The 20,970-nt window shown below is 35.2% G+C and overlaps 1 protein-coding gene across 1 annotated transcript; it reads right to left on the bottom strand.

Annotated features, from left to right (window-relative positions):
- Position 1: 1 nt before the first annotated feature.
- On the bottom strand, positions 2–20,939 carry LOC142347993 (protein argonaute-2-like; the record flags this gene model as incomplete). The annotated part of the gene is made up of 5 exons (XM_075399158.1): positions 20,541–20,939; positions 10,866–11,059; positions 884–1,188; positions 293–477; positions 2–44 (listed from the first exon to the last, which is right to left on the bottom strand). Coding segments are annotated over exons 1-5 (1,008 nt in total), but the record flags the coding sequence as incomplete, so codon positions are not given.
- Positions 20,940–20,970: the final 31 nt, after the last annotated feature.

The raw sequence follows: 20,970 nt of genomic DNA, 5'->3' as shown, positions 1-20,970 counted from the left end.
AGTCTTTAGGAGGTGAAAAGAACGATCGACCCACCGGAGTGTAGCTGAAAACACAAATATGCTTTCATTTGGCAACTTACATATCTAGTTCAGGTGATCACTACTAACCTTCAATTAGAGATCGTATACTCTAATTCATTTCACTGAGAGAATTTTTAACTCATGGTTTTCATTTAAGACATTTGCAAAAAATTTGTGTGAGAACAATCTACGACATGCAATTTAAATTGTAGTACAGCGAAATGTTAAATTGCCAACTACACGAATGTGTTAAATTTGGGGTTCAACTCACTTGATGGAAGGAAAATGTCGCATGATGACATCGAGTGCCTGTATACTCTCAGGAGGGGGGTGTTGGCTCTTCCTCTCCAGCACCTGATCCAACAGACCTAGAGACACTTTAGACACAAACTGCAGCACCACTTTAAACACCCTCTCTCTGTTCTCGTCACTCGGGAGAGTCACATCTAACTCAAGCTAAAACAAAAGGAATAACTTAAGCTTCACACGTCTTCAAAGTCCCGTCGAAAACAAAATCCTATTTTTTAATTACATTTTTAATGAGGCTTATGTTCTTGAAAATAATTTTCAGCGTAATAAAATACACATACGCGGACACTCAGAACATTCATGTAACACAATAAGAAAATATGATTACCCTTTAAATATGATTAATAAGAAAATTAAATTAATTAGTCATTCAATAAGAAAATATGATTACCCTTTGATAATAATTTGGAGCGAGCCGAAATTTAGCAAACGTCTACTAAATTATTAAATAACAAAGAACAAAAACACACGCAGCCAAAAAGCAATACCCATTTTGACATTAAAGACAACTAACAAAACTCGTGAACGGTAGAGCATGATATTAAAGACGTACTGGTCCGTCGAAGTTGTTCACTAAAGGTGTTTTGCTGTACAGGTTTTTTCTCCCATCATAGACTGGCTTGTGCCCAGTGTGAAATGTCTTCTGATTCATCCTGAACATATTGTCAATAACTTCTCTGTTCACTCTCCGAGGACACTTTTCAGGTGTGATTGTGATGTCATAATGGAATATGTCAATGTTTGGGAGTTTGATTTTGAAGTGGTTCGCTCTCAGGTAGATCGGACGACCTTCGCGACCCTGGTCGGGGCGAGATAGGCATGCGAAGATTCCATCGCCAGGACTTGACGGCGTTCCGGCTAGAAACATTCAGCTTTTAAGTTAAAATTAATAGATGAAATAGGATGTACGGAACGGCACCGCTTAACTAGCACACCCTAAACATTTGCAACGTATTATCTTAACATAGAAAAACGTTCAAACCAAAAATGACAGCCGGTTATATGAAACGCAGCCATAAACTGTCAAACTATTCTCACTTTTTGACACGTAAAAACAGCAATCTGCTGGTGATAGGCAAAAAAAATCGAATGGTTATAATTATTACTAAAAACCAATTTGTCGCCTTCCTGAGCTGTTACAGTATAGAAATTGAGATTAGTTACACATATAGAATATAATATGCAGCAAAAACATCCAGGAATTATTCCAACATTGATAGTAAATCTGATTAACACCAGACGAATTGTTCTCGAACCACTGGCAGGACTCTCTTTTATCGTAGGTCTTCTGATTCATCCAAGATCATGAAGGGGGTATCATGAATAATAGAATTACGTTTTCAACATCAAATTACGCTAAAAACAACTTCGTTGAACTGTACACATAGAGACTAGAAAATCTCTCAGTACGGCACATGTGCTCTCTGCTTAATGTCCACAGGCTTTAACAGTTTATCCAATTTCTTGTAATCAAACAATTGCTGCAAAACGTCGCTACAAATAGAGACAGTACAGAACCAGAAACTACAGACAGCACTATCCCTCCTGATTCACATAAGATACCAACAGGTCAAAGAAGAACAAAGAAAAATTACAGGAAGCATGTTGCTTTACAAGGAACCAAAAGGGGTACTAAATTGGTGCTCAATTTGTCGGATTAAGAATTATATTGAATTAATTGACGTCGAAATAAATGCTAGCACACTGTGGAGGGTGTTTTGATAGCAGCCAGTGATAGCTTCAATGAAGGCGAGAAAGAACAGAGACATTGAAACAAGTGGGCTTGTTCGAGTCTGTGCGTAGCACACAATGTTCGAGCATACCTCTCAAGGTTGCGACAACTTTTGAATTCTGTCAGAGAAACCGCTAGGAATAATCTGATTATATGGAAAAATTTACTTGTATTGTTTGAACCGAAGAAAATATGCTGTCTTTCGCAGACAAAAACGAAAATCCTTCAACTCATTCGAGAAAATTAAGTGTAGGACAATTTGAAAATTACGAACACAGAAAAACCAAACAAACACATACATACAACACATGATAAAAAAAACAGATAAAGAATAACACCAGAAAACCATTCAAAAAATTTTTTTGGCAATTGCTCAATACTATAGGATTGTCACTTCAGTTATATCGTCTTTGCTCTTGAGGAAAACCTACATGTGGACTTTTTGAGACAATTAATTTGGTGACTGCAATTTCGACAAAAACTCTGAAAGCTAAATTTTTAAAACTTTGATAATTCATGCGCAAAATATTGATTTAACTTTATTTTTCAAAATCTTACAGATAAGTCATTAGCGAGATTTATAAACTTGCAATTATGATTTCGGACTTAATGAAAACAGCATTTTGTTGCAAAATTAAGTAATTGTTCTAATTGACATGATTTCTGGACGGTTTTACACTCTGCCTCTAATTTTAAAAGGAAACGATCCGCACACTTCACTCACATAATAACTCTTTCTTTCTCTCTCTCTCTCTCTCTCTCGCTCTCGCTCTCGCTCTCGCTCTCGCTCTCGCTTTCCTACTCAAAAAACACATTTTATACAAACGTACATACATACATTGCACAACCACCCACTCACAAAAACTCAAAAACAAACACCGACCAAAAACGATAAATTGCATTTTTGTCATCTGATCTTTACTCCAGGTTTTTTCCGTTCCTTTAAGTCTTGATTGTTTTTTTCTGGAACACAAGGTGTGGACTTGTGAGGCAATTGCATCAATAACTCAAAAAATTGACGATAAATTTGAAATTTTGAACTATTGGAAATATTTTGTCAAATTAATTTCTTAAATCATGATGACGTGTTAACATCGTGTTTCAAAAACACCCACTTCAAGCATTGGACATTGTCACAGCCGCAATTTGTAGCAAATGTTTTTTTCATAATTTCTGGCGGTTTCTGCACTCTGTCTCTATTTTATCTTACCTTTAAGGGAACTAAACCTCGCACACTAGCTCTCTTTCTACCACGCCCTTACATACACATTCCACACAATACTTGAGCACACACAAAACCACACAGAGGCCCACTCACACAGACGATTTTTAATATTTTATTATTGTCATCTGATCTTTACTCAAGATTCGTTACCGTTCAGTTAAGTCTCAAATCTTTTTGGTGGACAACTAGATACGAACTTCTTGAGCCCATTGTATTGGTAATTGCAAAATTGACAACAAATTTGAAATGAACTTTTTGAGGTTTTTCAAAATACTTTGTACTTTTTGTTGTTTTACGAGCACAATAGGCCTGATCGGTTTTTACGATCTCAAAGATGTGTCACCAGCACGGTTTAGGAAACATAAGTTTGATTTTGAATATATTTAGGACCGCGATTTGCGGCAAAAATTAACAAAATATTCTATTTTGTTTACTTCTGACAGCATTTGCATGTGTATAATATGTAAAGAAACGCTAAAAGAAGTCCTTAAAGGCTCACATTTAGTAGCGTTTGGAAATCCTGGTTAACAGTAAATTTAAAACTTAAGCACTTTCATGCTTTTAAGCAAGAGTATTTTTGAAGAAACAGGAAATTTTTAAAAAAAACAATTTGTGAGCTGAGAAAAGAAAATTTTCCTTTTTTCAGAATAACTTTAGTTTGTTAAATAAGGAACATCACAATCAATAATATTTTAAAAAACAGGAACGCTCAAAGACTGGTAAAGATCCGTTCGAAGTGCAAAATTTCAATGTACAGAGAAATGAGAAACAATTTTCTTTATAACAAAATATGAAAAATTTTGTTTAACTTTTCAATCTGGCAATCCATAAACAAACTTGATTTCAAAATTACTGTACTTAATTATACTAGAGTTGAGTCGTTCTGACAATATCATGAGTGGAAATAAAAAAGACAGCGAAAAATTCAACTTTACTTTTCAATAATATATATGAATGATTTGATGTCCATTTCAGAAAACCGTTTTTTTTTGCGTCTCCAGTGTCCTAAAAGTACTAAAATTGTTATTTTCTAAGAGACTGCAATAATTGTTCGCAAAAATCTCGAGTTTACAAAAAATATTCTTTCTGCTTTTACTCTTACATTTGATTTCAGTTTGATACTTACAGCTGATTTTTATTTTGAGAGCTATAATGTTGTAAAGAAAACCTTTTCGGTACAGAAAAAGAATAGCTCGTACAATAGCTTTTAACCACCAGAAAGGAAACTTTCAAAAATGAGTCCAAAAGATAAGAAATTAGCCAAAAACCAACTGATCCAAAAACGAAAAATTAGAAAAATTGATTAATTCTTTGGATAAAACAAGTACTCCTGACAATTTTTTTCCTATGCAATTGAAACCATTGAACTACTCACACAGCAATATTTGAGCAGTGTCAGGCTCAAAAATTTCTTGAAATAACTGAAAAATTGAAGGAATTTTCAAAAACAAAACATAACAAAATAAGGACCAAAAAATCGCTAAATTAGCTTAAGTTTCAATAGCTGCAAAACCAAACTATTATATAAATCGGATGATATATAATTAAGTGCAGAACAGTATCTGATCATGCTAAAAGATTAAAAACATTACAGCCTATTCAAATTGCTAAACCAAAAATTATTTTAATATGCCCCCACCCAGAAAAACTGAAAAGGAAAAACTGTAGGAAAGGAAAACATGAATGGGACGGGGGTTGGGGATGTCAAACTGCGATAAATTTTGTAGTTTTTAATAAAAAACATGCCCCAGCACATTGCCGGAAAATAGCCACCGTTGATTCCTATAACCAAGATTGGGATTGAAAGAAACTAATGAAAAAATGATTTTTGTACAACAAACAATTTCAAACTGCTAACTATTTTGATGTCATTTTGGAGCTGAAAATACCCCTGTTTAGAAGTGAGACAACACAAGGGCTAGTCTCAATACCAATAAGCATTAGAGATGGTAACTAAGAAGTTCGAGTTACGTGCATCTAAAATTGGGCTTTATGGGTTTATCCCGTTTCTAATTCTGATTTCGTTTTTTGATACTGGCTCTGTTCATTCTGAATTGCTTTGCTGAGCAACTGCTGTCTAAAAACACTTTTAGCAGAATGAAAAAAGAGTGAAACTAGCCTAGAGACGTCAAAGATTTCAAGCAAAAAGTTGAACAAGTTGTGAACTAAGGTTAAGCAAAAAAATTTTTGTTCGGCGAAGTAAAAACATAGCTGGCAGATTGCCAGAAAATAGCCGCAATAGATTCGTAGATCGGCAGTCTAAAAAAAACAGTAAAGACAGACCAAAAAAATTCGTCTTTTCATTGAAGGCTGATCTTTTATATTTTGATTAAAAATCTGTATAAGTTATTGCTGCCTCTATTAACTGATCTCAAATAACCTTCATTTAGAGTGATACACACCCATTTGACCTTATCTCTTTGAATTAAAGTAAATAAAAGTCAATTTCAAAGTGAGGAAGTCATTTTTGAGAGTGAGGTAAGTCAAGTGTGACCAAAAACTTAATCACGCGCATGAACAAAAAAACTCGCTCCACTAAGAGCGAAAAATGACGTCACACATGCAATTCAGTTGAAATTGCATGAACGAATGAACAAAAAATGGCTGTGACGTCATATGGTCGTAACAAAAATCATGACGACGAAATAAAAAACATAGCAGGACAAGTCCTGACGTACAATTCAAAGAATTTTCATTGACTTAACAGAAAAACTAAACCTAGAATGGACTATGAGTGAATTGAGAAAACCATTTTGAAAAAAATTAGAAAAAAAATAAGAAAAAAAAACAGAAAATCAATGTCAAAATGCCGCATGTGAACAAAAAACCACTAGCGAGAAATGAAAATTTAATTCAAACAAAAAACTAGGCCTAGAATGGATTTGAATGGATTGGGAAAACCATTTAGAAAAAAAATCCGATCCGAAAAATCGAAAAAACAGTAAAAATCTGAGTGAAATTGCCGCATGTGAACAAAAAACCACTACCGAGAAACCGAATTTTTGTTCAAACACCGTTTTCTCAATCTACTGTAAAATTAGAGCGAAAAAAATTCACGCCGCAAAACCACTCGCTTTTTCGCTCCATTTCCTGTTTCGGCGTGACCAAAATCACTACTCCAATTTGACTTCAAAAATGATGAAAATGTGTGAACAGATCTTAAAAAAAAAAAAAAAAAGACAGCGCCCCAATACAATTCAAATTCTTTGAATTGTAAAAAACCAAGAGAAGGCCAATAATAGCCTCAGCTATCGCTGTGCGGCTATTAAAAACAAAACGGACCACTATAGTGGCCAGCTGAGACGCTGAAGCGGCTATTCATCAAAACAAAGTCAATACAAAATGTCGTTTCTCTTTTCACTACGATGAGTAAACAAAAAGTGAAAATTTGACTGAAGAAAAAAGCCAGTCTCGCATATATATTCCCCCATTTTGAAAAAAATCTTGCAACAATTATGCCGAAACACCACAAATGATCAACAATTGAGAACATGCACCATGAATTCTTTTTCGAGCGGTTTCAAGGACTCATGCGCATGATAGAATAGTAAAACGCAAAAATATGAATTGCCCTCAAGCAACAGGTGGGGGTCAATTGTGCCTCACTTTAGCCGGTGGGTGCATAATTTCACAAAGTGGCTGAAAACAATGGCATTAGAGCTTATTTTATACCACTACAGAGATTTAAAATGAAAAATAGAACCAATTTCGGCGCACTTTGATTTGAATTTAGTAGTATACTGCCATGAATCAACTTAACGGCTTCAATTCTGAGCAATTTAGATCTCTATCTAAAACTCAATTTAGATCACTAAAAAACTCAATCGTGAGAAAGTCACTCGAGAGGTGAAAGCGTTAGACGAAAGAAGATCCTGCAAAAATCGTATAAAGAAGACCAACATGACTAATATAATTGTTAGGAACTTTGCTTGCGAGCAATTTAAAACTGCTTCTCCACGCAACGCCATTGTTCTTTATGTTTCAAATCAGTCGAATAGACCAAACCGACAGACAAAAATAGCTTAAGTAAAAAACTGAGAGCAATCCACGAGCCCCTGAAGGAGACTACCAATACTAAATGCCTTCGTAAATTTTCATAACCACATGCAATGTGAATTGATGACCAGGTTGTCTGGCTTTATCGCAATCCTTTTAGCTTTGCAATACATTTATAGGGCGATCGTAAACTCAATCAGTTGCAATTGAGAACGGCTTAAGTCAGCAGTCAGGCGTCAAAAACTGAAAATACGTTAACTTAAAAACACTTGAATAACAAGGGTTCAGCAAATGGCGCCATTATAAATGTCTTAACAAACCGAGACGTATAGCTTATATAACTTTGAAGAAGGTCCGGAGAAAATAGAAGAAGGTCCTAGAAGCCAGAATTATGGAGTAACAAAAGCAGAGTCATGTAACCCTGCTTAAAACACGGACTCTGAAGTTTTAGAATGCCGCCAGTTTTATAATCTGGCACTATATATAGTAAAAATTTGCAGTCTAGAATCTTCAAATTTAAAACTTGCACGCGTGCTTTACAACATGATCGGCAGTAGAAGTGACTGACCATCATTTCCGCTTCGGGCCCTTAGAAACGGAAGCCAAATTATCAAGAAAAATCGACGAACTATAAGAAACGAGTCCAACCATATAATACCTATGGTCCCACGAACGACAGCCGCTGAATTGAAGTTAATCAGCGAATTAGATTTCAGCAGCAAACTATCCGCATGTCAGAAAAAATTTGCACCTGCGAACAAAGACCGAGTACTTCCACCAGACGACGATTGGTTAGGGTTAGCAGGCGATGACATGTTGTCACTTGAGGGAGTGGAGAAAGAAGCACCCAGTGACATTAGGGGAGACCTCTGATTAGGACCCCCCGCATGTGCCCCGGAGGAACCTGAGGAAGCCACCCCGAGTTCGGATCCCAGAGATGATGGAAGTCTGTTGCGGTTGGCGCCATTGACTGAACCAGAGATTTGGCATAATAATCATTTGTATTCATTACTTTTGATAATCGATTCGAAGCACGACATATCACTGCTTATAACAGATATCCAGGGTAAAGAAACAAAGCCTAAAGGGTTTCTATAGGGCGAAGAGAATTTGGATACACCTTAAACATTGGTTGAATTCAATGTCTTGGTCGTAAATTACGAAAACAATTTATGCCAAATCTCCGACGAGGCAAACCTTGGTTAATGTTGCCACTTTGCCTATTGGCCCCAGAGGGGTCAAAAATGCTGCTACCATTGAAGTAACTGTATTCTCCCATTTTTCTGACAGATAACTGATTTGCTTCTTATACTTCCGAACAATTCTCGTATATACAGAGAAAGCTTTGTTGAGGGGTTTGTTTACAATGAGAATACTAATCACACTTTAGCGAGTAACTAGTAGTGAGATATGTTTGTAATATGCTGAAGAATGATGATAAATTTTTTAGTAAAGTACAAAAACCGAGGCAATATATGTGGCACAAAGCGAGGTCATGTAAAAAGAATTACGTAATTTAATACGAGGTGAAATTGATCACACTTGGAAGACATCTATTAAGACATTGGATCTATTGTAGTTGTCAAATATTATTCTACTTTCACATTTGTAAGGATAGCGAACATCAACATTTACAAACCATTCAGATGCCTATAGAGAAACTTAATCAATTCTGGACCAAAATTAGTAAACAAGGAGCCCAAGTAGCAACTGAGTAAACAACAACATAAACAAAAGGTGACGAAAACTATTTGCTCATATTAAGGTAGGGAAGACCACACCAAATTTAGTCCAATTTGGTGGCGGTGGCAAAAATGAAAAACTTTTGCCAAGCACGGCGTAAATTACACGCAAAATAAATTGGATATCCTCAAACCTCACTTCGCCATCTTGATAAATTTCCGCTAAATGGTGGTAAATATAAGGAAATAAAATTTATGGATGAAAAGTATGAAGGAAAGAGAGAAAAAGGAGTAACACTGTTGGAAAAATAACGTTTTGCATGACTTAATTATTGGCAAAACCACAACACACCAGTAACGCACTTATACTTTGTCTGTGTGTGTTTGCGCGTTCTATTGGATATCTGATGCGCATTTATGCATTTAGTTGTAGGCTAGGTTATCTATCTATCTAGCTAGCTAGCTATCTCTTCAGTTTGAATTGGGGGACATTTTGATAGAACAAGGAATGAAAGAATGCATACATGCTATAACTTGCGATTCAATACTGTTATGGCCTGTCTTAGAGAAGAGAACCACGTTATGGTAAAACACACACACACACACACACACACACACACACACACACACACACACGTATACGTACACGTACGTATAGTTCTATATTTTGCATGTATCGGTGCATATATTATATATTTACACGAGGTCTGTTCAAAACGCGTTTTCAAAGGGGGAAAACTGAAATGACGTTTATCTCTTTCCACCGAAGGCACAAAATATATATTCTCAAATGTCTGAGTTACATACTTTCTCAATACACGTTACAATTATGTCCACACTAACCCCAATTTCAAAGTCACCACTCAACATGACCGAAATGTCAATCGGCAGACAAAAAAACTTTTGTAACAAATTACAGAAAAGAGCATTTTTAGCTAGCATCTACTTTTAAATATCTCCTAAAAAAGGATGCAGCACGTAAACGCTGTACTTCGTGAAACATTTCACTGCCATTAAATTTGTTATTTTTTGTTACTTTCACTTAACAAAATCAGACCTTGGATTTTATAACACAACGTTCAAGACTTCAGTAATTCCAGATTCGGGCGTTAAAAGACCAGAAAACAGCAATCCATGACACACGCATTCTTCAATGATAGGAAATTGTTCAATATTAGACCCCCAAATAATTTCTGCTACCAACACATTCGTTTAAGACGAACAATCCCTTTCACAAGTGTGAAGTAAAAGTTGTTTCAAACGAACTGAGGGTCAAATAGAAGCCCCTATATTTCAGTCGAAGGAAATACAATCTAATTCTAGCACCAACTGAGCACACAATAGTAAAATAGTAGGCGGCTAAAATAACATTACGCTTGCGCATTGATTGAGATCAATTTTACCTTTCCTAATGCAAAAATGTTATTCCAAAGATTACCAGCGACAGTCACTGCAAATGTTTAAATACTGACTTGCTCTGCTTTAGTTCAATATATACATACACCTTGACACAATTGCGTGAATGTAGTTTGGAGAGTGTAATAAAAAGAGGAAGCCAAAATATGAAAATATTTGGTCCAGGGTCCTGTGAAGTACTGTAGCTCGCGGACTTTGATAAACTTTGATAAACAAGGTTCATTTAAATCCACATTTTTAAGGATTTGACGAATTGAAGGATGGGTTTAAACCCTAACAATCTCCAATCAAAATCCGAAAAGACCAGAAATTGGAAATCCAAATTGCTTCAAAAACAATGCATAAGTAGAAAGACAGATAGACATTGTACTAGCTGGAGGATTCATTGAAAAGCGATATAGCTCTATCAGGTACGATTCGGCAAGAAAGATCTCTACCACTGCTTTCTGAAAGAGGTCATTTGATAAACAGTATGTGTACTTACGAGGCAATTGCGGGTATCCACCGCCACCGCCACCTCCCACTCCCCTCTGATTATTGTTCATGCCTCCCGGCTGTCCGCCAAAAGCATCACCTCCACCTCCTCCGTAGCCCCCTCCACTTCCACCACCACTGCCACTTCCTCCTGATCTCACAGATTGGGTGGAATCAGATGCTTTTCGACCACCAATTGCCATGCTTAAACAGAGCATCATATACAGATAATTAATTGAGCTGCAAAACGAACTAAACAAAAATTATTTAACAATTCGACACCCTTCAAGCACAGCAGAACCGGGAGTAATTTACAAAAATGAGAACTGTCTCACATTCATTGCTCACAAAAACTTTTTATGAGCTCACCTCATAACCAAGGTGACTTTTATTATTTGCCGTATTGATATATTTACCGTAGAAAATAGTTAAGGATCAAAACTATACATAGCCTGCAGATTGCTAAAAATAGCTGCAATAGCTTTGTAGATTTGCAGTCCAAAAAGACAAAGCACGACCTAAAAAGATAAATTTTTCTAATTAATCGCTGAGCTGTTATATTTTGATCTAAAATTTGTTTAACTTAGTGCTGCTTCAATTAGCGGCTCTCGAATCGTCTTCGATCAGAGTGACACACAGTCAGCTGACCTTATCTCCTTGAATTAACACAAAGTTTTAAAAGCCATTTTTGAGAGTGGTGTAAATCACGTGTGACCAAAAACTTAATCACGCGATGAACAAAGAAACAAAGAGGCGATCCAATCCACTAAGAGTTCAAATTAAGGTCAGACGAGCAATTCAGCCAAAATTGCGAGAATGAATCAACAGAAGCCAAATTGACGTGATCGTGACTTTATATGGTGATAAAAATCTTGACAACGAAATGAAAAACATCACAGGACAAGAACTCAATTACAATCTAACGCTTCAATAACACAAGACATGAGTATCAGCCACTTTAGAAAATAAGATCTTGAACATGTACAGAGCATACATCACAAAAAAAACAGCCCTTGATAGTCAACAGAGCAAAAGCAAATATTAAAAACATAGCTGGCAGATTGCCAGAACCTAGCCGCAATATCTTCGTAGATCTGCCGCCTCAAAAAAGCAGTAAAAAATACAGACCAAAAAATTACTCTTTGCAATAAGGGATAAGTTATATTTTGATACAGAATTTGTATAAGTATTTCCTGCCTATATTAGCTGTTCTCAAATAAACTTCATTTAGAGTGACACACATTCACTTGATATTATCTCTCTGAATAAAAGTAAACACAAGTCAATTTCAAAGTGAGAAAGTTAATTTTGAGAGTGAGGTGTGTCATGTGTGAGCAAAACTTAATCGTGAGCAAAAAACGGATGAGCAAAAAACTCGCTCCACTAAGAGTGAAAAATGACGTCACGCACGCATATCATTTGAAATTGCATGAACGAGTAAACAAAAAAGCAGATTTGAAATGCTTGTGACGTCACATGGTCGTAACAAATATCTTGACGACGAAATAAGAAAACCAAGAGAATGCCAATAATAGCCTCAGCTATCGATTCGCGGCTATTAAAAACTAACAAAACGCAGAGTGACAAATAACGTTTTGCACTCCAATTTATTTACTTTGGGACCTTGGACACCACAACAGGAGAACAAATTTTTGCGAAACTCAATTTTAGTTAAGGTTTTGAAAATGGTCAGATCATAGCCATTTAAACACGTAACAAAAAATCTAACACAAAAAAACTAATCGAGAGCATATAGTAGCATATAAACTTTATTAAAACTTAAAGGATCGCACTGCACTGCAAAAGGCATCAAAAAAACGTTACTTAACTGAAAATTAAAGTCACAAAAACCAAGCAAGCTGGAAAAGTTAAATAGGTGCGATCTGCTCCTAATGAAAAACAAATGAGACCTCCCAAAGCAGGGACCAAAAATAAGAAACCCAATAGATTAACAAGCAGGGCCAGAACTAAAAAAAAACTACCTTCTGAAAGCAACTGTTCTCAAAACAAAAACCATTCTCTTCCATCAGAAAGCCGTTAACACCCATCCTAAATGATACTGGATAACACGACCAAGCAAGTAAAAAAGCAGGATAAATTCAGAGAGAGAGAGAGAGAGAGTGTAAATTTATCCTCGCCCAGCTAACACGACAAAATTTTTATAGATACACTTTAAACATCAATCGAACATCATTTGAGACAACGGAATTAATCATTGAACCAAATTATCAACAATTTAACATCAGTTACATCAATTAATTATAGGACAATGACTGAAAAAAAGGCCAGGAAAGGACACGCAACGAGGTCGTTAGAACTGCTTTCCAGCGCACCCTACATTTTTCAAACGGATAAACTTATCAGACAAAAACTCAAAAGACAGCTAAAATGTGAAAACATACTTTTGCCATCAAATAATTCTTAGGAAAAAGTCTTAGCACATTTAAGCATAGAATCAAACCTTAGCATCCTCCTACTGCCAAGAGCACTTAATACTGTACTAAATCTATTGCTCCATTTGACCGAAAAAGTACATATTGCTACTTGTTCTATGGTGTCAGTTTCGGAAAGAATAATTGTCAAAAACTATGCTTAGACATGAAAAATTTGAACTTTTGAGTGCAAAAATGAGCCCGCGGTGCCTTCGAAGAATGCACCGCCCAAATCTTGGCGCAGAATTCAGCAAAATATGAAGCGATTTAGTATGAGCTTTGGTTCACCTGTAATCACTGCAAAAGATTTTTCGAACAAGCTCATCGTTCGCAAGTACGTAAGAATCTTTTAATTGATGGTAAATATCGGAAATATGCCTCATGCTTGCGTTAATCTCCCCTTCTGGGAGAAGACTTTGTATTTTCAGCAGATTAAACAGAAGAGAGGCACGGTGACGAATTGAGTTTCTCTCCATTTTGGTTTTCGAGTTTGGGATTTTAGGTAATTTTAGAGATGCACGTCAAAGAAACAGAACAAATATTTTTTGAACTAATCAGTTGTGAAAACATTGAAAAGAATTAGCTAAAACTTATGGTAGAAATAAGCAGATCAATCAAACGATAGTAAGTAGGACAAAACAAACCTCAAAAACAAGAAAAAGTCAGATATCTAATGAGGAAGTAGTGCCCAAATTGATAAAACCTTAGACAAAATATCAAACTATTATATAGCTTCCATTATGCCTGAACGAAGAGCCATAAGACAGAAAATTATTGACAACAAGTAATAGGACAATGTGAAACGCGAACACCTTAAAAAAACGGGCAGAACTCGAAACATCAGCAAAAAATTTGGAAAACAGCAATGCCAAAGTCATTCAAGTCAGATATTAACTAAAAGTGTTAATTAGCTTCAATTATGAATAATCACAGAGTCAATAAGAAGGACCAAAACCAGTACTAAGTCAAAAAATATTAGCTGCCATTTAATGAAAATGAAAAGTAAGCAGCAGTGGAACACATGTATCCCCTTTTAAAATAAAAAAACTTGACCAAACACCGTTTTCTTTCTTCATTTTCAAAGCAGTTAGAAAAAAATTTGACGCTTTAAACCACTCATTTTTCGCTCGCCTTTTACTATTCCAGTGTGACTAAATCGCTGCTCTAACATATGTCGAAAAGTAAGAAAAGATCTTAAAATCAGAGCCAAAAGACTCAAAATTCGATTTGAAGATATTCACTTAGGCCCCAACCAATTACTTTAAAAAAATGTACTTCTGCTAACTTACTACATTGAAAAAAGACTAAAAAAATATGAAAAAACAATATTGTTAATATTTAATACACTTAATATAACACTGCTCTAAAAAATGTCGAAAAGTGTGAACAGATCTTAAAATCAGAGCCGAAAGACTCTAAAACTGATTTGAAGATATTCACTTAGGCCCTAGCCAACTACTCGCTAAAGAAAATGTGTATCTACTAACTTATTACATTGAAAAAAAAAACAGTAAGAAAATTATAAAAAACGATATTGTTAATATTAAATAAAATGTTAATATATCGTTAAAATTTGATAAAATATTGTCTGAAGTTGCAACTCCAAAACAATTATTGGCCAAATAACTGGCAATGAAAATACTTTGATTTAAGAAACGACTACCATTGGAACGGAAACTACAAAACGGCACAATCGAAAAAAAAAACTGAGAAAAGAAAAAAATATAAACCGACTAATGTCAGAAGAATTGCTCTCGAACGACCGGCGGGCGGAAAAACATCTGATCCAACTTGGATTCGAACTATTGGCCTCCCGTTTCATAACCATATGCACAGTCGACTGTGCTATTTGGCCCTTATTGTTACTATGCTGCAACCGACATTACATTAGCAACAAGCATTACTTCGGAGTGAGAGCAATAGAGATCACTCAAAAATTAAGAACGAAAGCGTAAAAAAGTCTCATGCGAAGTCAAAGAATGTTCTAGAAGAAAAGCGCAAAATGGTCAAGCGAAAAATTTGCATAAAAAAGACCAACACGTTTACAATAATTGCTATGAACTTCGTTCAAGAGCAATTAAACATTTTGTTTACAAAATACCCTACAAAAGGTTAAATTCTGTTTCCCACCAATCACTCTGAGACCCTTTTTTTCGCTCCACTCTAAATTTTGCTCAAAACTTAGACCACTCAAAATTTCACAAAAAGTTGTATTTCCGTCTTGAAAACTCCAACCGGAGTAATTTCAAAAAGATAGTTCTCCAACACTCCTCTTCAAGTGGTAAAGAAGACAGGCATAAATACATTTCAAACTTTTTGAATTGTAAAAACCAAGATAGTGCCAATAATAGCCCTTTCACTTCGCATCTATTAAACAAAGTCTATATACTATTCATTCATGGTTTTCACAGTGCCTCTTGATTTTGTTTGCACATGAAAAACATAGAGAGACTAACAGATATTAGCTTCAAAACAGACGATCATTTGAAAGAATAACCGGCAAATCGCCGGAAAATAACCACCATTGATTCCCAAAACACCAATCGGGATTGAAGGAGCAGCAAATAGGAAAAGATTGATTGTGGTACAAACAAACATTTTAAAGTGCGAATATTTTTATTTCAATTTGCCATACTCTTGTTTCATAATGAGACGATACAGGGGACAATTTTTATTCTAATAAGCATTAGAGGTAATAACTCAGACCTGTAAGAACAAATTTCAAGTAACGGGCTTTATGGGTTTATCCCGTTTCTATTTTTGATTTCGTTTTTCGATATTGACTCTGTTCACTTTAGGTTGCTCTGCTGATTAACTGTTGTGTAAAAAAAATTGAGCAGAAAAAGAAAAGAGTAAAACTGGTCCAGAGAAGCAGAACAGATTTCAAACAAACTGTTGAACAAGCTATGAACTAAGGTAAAAGGAAATAAATTTTTATTCGACGAAGTAAAAAAAACATAGCATGATAGACCCTAAACTACAATTCGAAGAATTGAAGCAACTGAAGACAGTAATTTCAGCCTCCTTAAAAACAGCTTCCTATAACAAACAAATCATATACCAAAACGGCTGAAAAAGTGAACAAAAGTGAACAAAAGTGAATTATTTTATTTTGAAACCAAAAAATAGTCTTTCAACAAAGCTATTATTCCCGACAACTGCAACATCAAAAGACTTTAGATAATGTAACAGCAAAGAGCAATTTTATAGAAAAACACTGCAGCCAAATTAGTGACATCGAAGTCAATGAAGCTCGCAAAAATTTGAACTCTGTATTTTCTATTGCACAATCTATGTAAAATAAACTTTAGTATATGTTCGAAAATTTGGTGTGAATTCGAAAGTGTTTTCACCCTAGCACAAAGCATATATATATATATATATATATATATATATATATATAATATATATATATATATATATATATATATATATATATATATCAATTTTAATGAAAATAACTGTGGCTCCACGCTACTTAAGTACCAAAAAATCCAGGTAAAAGTTCAAAAATTGCCAAGAACGAATGATGTCAAAGCCAATTAAATCATTAGCAACAAATTTACAGCAACCAATCGATTCAATTATGCCTAATTGGAGAAAATGAGGCCTATAACTAAGGAGTCTAACGGAAAGAACAACAAAAAAACAGCCGGCAGATTGCAGGAAAATAGCCGCGAGAGACGCTTGTGGCCAACCATGAATTGGAACAACTAAAGAAATAGCATTGACAGATCGACCACCAGCATTTTAATAGACCACTAGACTTTTTGGGTTAGATTCGGACTGTCATTTTTATGACACACACTCGCTCTACAAGGAAAAAGTCTAATGGAGCTTTTTCAAAATTAATATTCGATATTAAAACTCAAGACTCTATTACTCAGGAATTAGGGCATATAGGTTTGGCACTACTTAGATGCGCACTAAAGACCTTTAATTAAGAGTGAGTACTCCTATAGACCTTTGAAAGTGAGTTCAGAAGTCATTTTTTGAGTGAGCTAAGTCACGCAATTGACCTAGAGCAGAAATGACGTTACGAACACAAATTTCAACTGCAAAGAAGTAGAAGTCACTGAAGTCAATAAAAAAGTCAATATCAAGAAGTCAGGGTAAGACGAAGAAATATGTTAGACGAAATAAAAAAACATAACCGACTAAATGTCTGAAGAATTGCTCTCGAACGACTAGCGGGAGCTCTAATCAATTGCAGCCTGTTTCAGTCGCGGGGGGGAGGGGGAGGCTAAATGGGACTAAGAAGTTCAATAGTGGGCTTCAAATAACCACATTAGAGGTTAACATATACCACTATTAAGATCTAAAGTGAAAAATGGCACCAGTTTCGGCGCACTTTTCATTTGACTTTTAGTATTAAATTGCCGCCAATTGAATTCTGCTTCTTTTCAAAATTAATATTCAATATTAAAACTCAAGACTCTATTACTCAGGAATTAGGGCATCTAAGTTTGGCACTACTTAGATGCACATTATTGACCTTTAATTAGTAAATGTTCATAAAAAATAAAGTTTCATAAGTGGGTTCAGAAGTCATTTTTTTTAATGAGGTAAGTCACGCAATTCGCCTAAAAGCAGAAATGACGTCTTGAACACAAATTTTAACTGCAAAGCAGTAGAAGTAACTGAAAACATTGAAAAAGTCGAAAGAAGCCAGGGTTAGACGAAACAAAAATCTGTTAGACGAAGTAAAAAAATAGGAGCACAATAATAGCCACCTACCTGGAACTGCTGATGCAGCTATAAAAAATTACAAAGGCCAAAATCCAAAAAAAATCACTAATATTTTTTACACAGGTCGTGTCAAAGTCGTGAAAAGTGTTCGATATGAATAAAAACTATTAAAAAGATTCAGAGATGAACCATTTAGGAGCACAGAGATCAGTCATTATTGAGATTAACTTCGAAACAAAATAAACAAATAAAAAAAACGAAAACAAGTCATTACAAAGTCATTAATAACTGCAGTTTTTAGTTCTAAAACTAGATAACATCAAAATTGCCTAAAAAAGATCTAATAGCAGGACCCTTTCTGAATACCAGTTCAAAGAATTAAACAAACTGAAAACAACATCATCAGCCTCCTTAGAAGAACAGCCTCCGATAACAAACAAATCATAAACAAATAACACAAAAGTAAACAAAACACAACAAAAATCTAGAAACAAATTAGGTTCATTTCCCCTTTCATAGAAATAGGGTTATCAAATTTATTAAGCTCAACAACGTCAATCTCGAAAGACCTTTACACAATGGGAGTTTAGACAACAAATGCCATCTTTGAAAACCACAGAGACAAAGTAAAAGGACAAAATACAACACATGGCAAAAAAGATTTTACAATGTCATTGAAAATAAATGGGATCAAAAGTCATTGAAATATGTAACTAAAACTTGAAATCTTTATCATCTATCGCGCTTTTCATTAGTAGGAAGCAAATATGATTTTTAATGAATACAAATGCGGGACCACGTAGCAAAAGCAGCAACAAATAAAAGCAACAATCAAAAATTTTTAAAAAATAAATGGTATCAAAACAAACATAGCCGGCAGATTGCCGGAATAGCTGCGAAAGAATAGACCTGCGTGCCATATAATAGAGATAGAAACAGATACAGATCTAAATTGAAAAAAAAATCGACGCCGCTCAAAAAGCTAGGTAAAAAAACATTCAGCGATAAATTGGTAAACCTTGTTAAAACTCATTCCACAGAAGCCTCTTATTAGGGACCTTTACTGGACATATGAGTTCCTTTGACCTTAAACAAATTCAAATTAAACTTAAGTTTTAAAGTGCAAAAGTCATTTTATTGAGTGAGGTAAGTCACATATGATCAAAATCTAATCACGCAAATAACCTTAAAACTTTTGGTAAAGCGAGTGAGAAATAACATCACGCGCGCAAATGCCGTTAGTGAGAGGAAGAAGTCATTCAGAAAATTTGACTTTTTCAGCTTTGCTGTGTGAACAAATGTAAAACGAAAAAAGAGCGTCAGACGACGAAACAAAAAAACATAGCGGGACAAGTCCTGACGTACAATTCAAAGAATTTTCATTGACTAAAAAAACTAGACCTAAAACGAACTATGAATGGATTGGAGAGACCATTTAGAAAAAAAAATCCGATCCAAAAAATTGAAAAAACAGTAAAAATCAAAGTGAAATTGCCGCATGTGAACAAAAAACCACTAGCGAGAAAGCGAATTTTTGTTCAAACACCTGTTTCTCACTCTACTTTAAATTTAGAGCGAAAAAATTTCACGCCGCAAAACCACTTGCTTTTTCGCTCCATTTCCTGTTTCGGCGTGACCAAAATCACTACTCCAATTTGACTTCAAAAATCGTGAAAATGTGTGAATAGATCTTAAAAAAAAAACATAGCAGGACAAGAGTCCTGACGTACAATTCAAAGAAGTTTCATTGACTTAACAAACAACTAGACCTAGAACGGACAATGAGTGAATTGGGAAAACCATTTCTAAAAAATCAGATGAAAAAAAAACAAAAAAAAACAGAAAATCAATTTCAAAATGCTGCTAGGGAGAACAAAAAACCACTAGTGAGATATGTAATTTTGATTCTAACAAAAAACTAGGTCCAGAATTGGCTGTGAATGGATTGGGAAAACTAGTTAGAAAAAAATCTGATCCAAAAAATCGAAAAAACAGTAAAAATTGGAGTGAAATTGCCGCATGTGAACAAAAAACCACTACCGAGAAACCGAATTTTTGTTCAAACACCGTTTTCTCACTCTACTTTAAAATTAGAGCGAAAAAAATTCACGCCGCAAAACCACTCGCTTTTTCGCTCCATTTCCTGTTTCGGCGTGACCAAAATCACCACTCCAATTTGACTTCAAAAATGATGAAAATGTGTGAACAGATCTTAAAAAAAAAAAAAAGACAGCGCCCCAATACAATTCAAATTCTTTGAATTGTAAAAACCAAGAGCACCGCAATATAGCTACGCTCAGCTTACAGCTTCGCAGCTATAATAAAATTATTTTTTACTCGTATACCAATTATTTTCGAATAGTATTTGAATTTTTCTAGCTCTTCTTCATTTTACAGATAATTAATCCAACAATATAGATGAGCAGGGTCGGAACATTATGTCCACATTACCGTGCCTCTATTTAACACTTCTTGGAATTAAAACAATTACCCTGCGATCAACGGTTAAGGATCTTCTCTTCGATTCCCTGGCACTGATAATTCACCGCAGATTCAGTACTAACCTATTCCCTCCCGTGTTTCCACCACTTCCCATCATAATTGGGTCCGTTGCGGTGGGTGCGAAAGCACTGAATATGGAGTCAGTAAACACGCCACCGATTCCTGTATTCATAGTTGTAATTCCATTGTTAGTCGTTGACACCGCCTGGTACATCCCGTGGATATCCCCGCCTCCCCCTTGAAGGTGCGGGTGGGGGTTGTGCTGGTTACCACCATTTCCATTTCCGTTATTCTGGGGGTCAAAGTATGATGGAGTAAAGATCGGTGGACCGCCGTACGACATTTCAACCAGTTGATTTGATTGATTTAAATGTAGAAATTTTACTGCTTAGCAGACTAAATAAAGGGTATATCAACAAACTGCTTTCTTGAAAGAAATTAAACTACTTGAAGCATCATTTAAATCTGAAATACATGATTATCTAATCGTTC

This window comes from Convolutriloba macropyga, chromosome 10 (genome assembly GCF_964194025.1).
Source record: "Convolutriloba macropyga chromosome 10, txConMacr16.3, whole genome shotgun sequence".
Taxonomy (NCBI): Eukaryota; Metazoa; Xenacoelomorpha; order Acoela; family Convolutidae; genus Convolutriloba; species Convolutriloba macropyga.
This window is presented reverse-complemented; position numbering and strand designations above follow the sequence as displayed.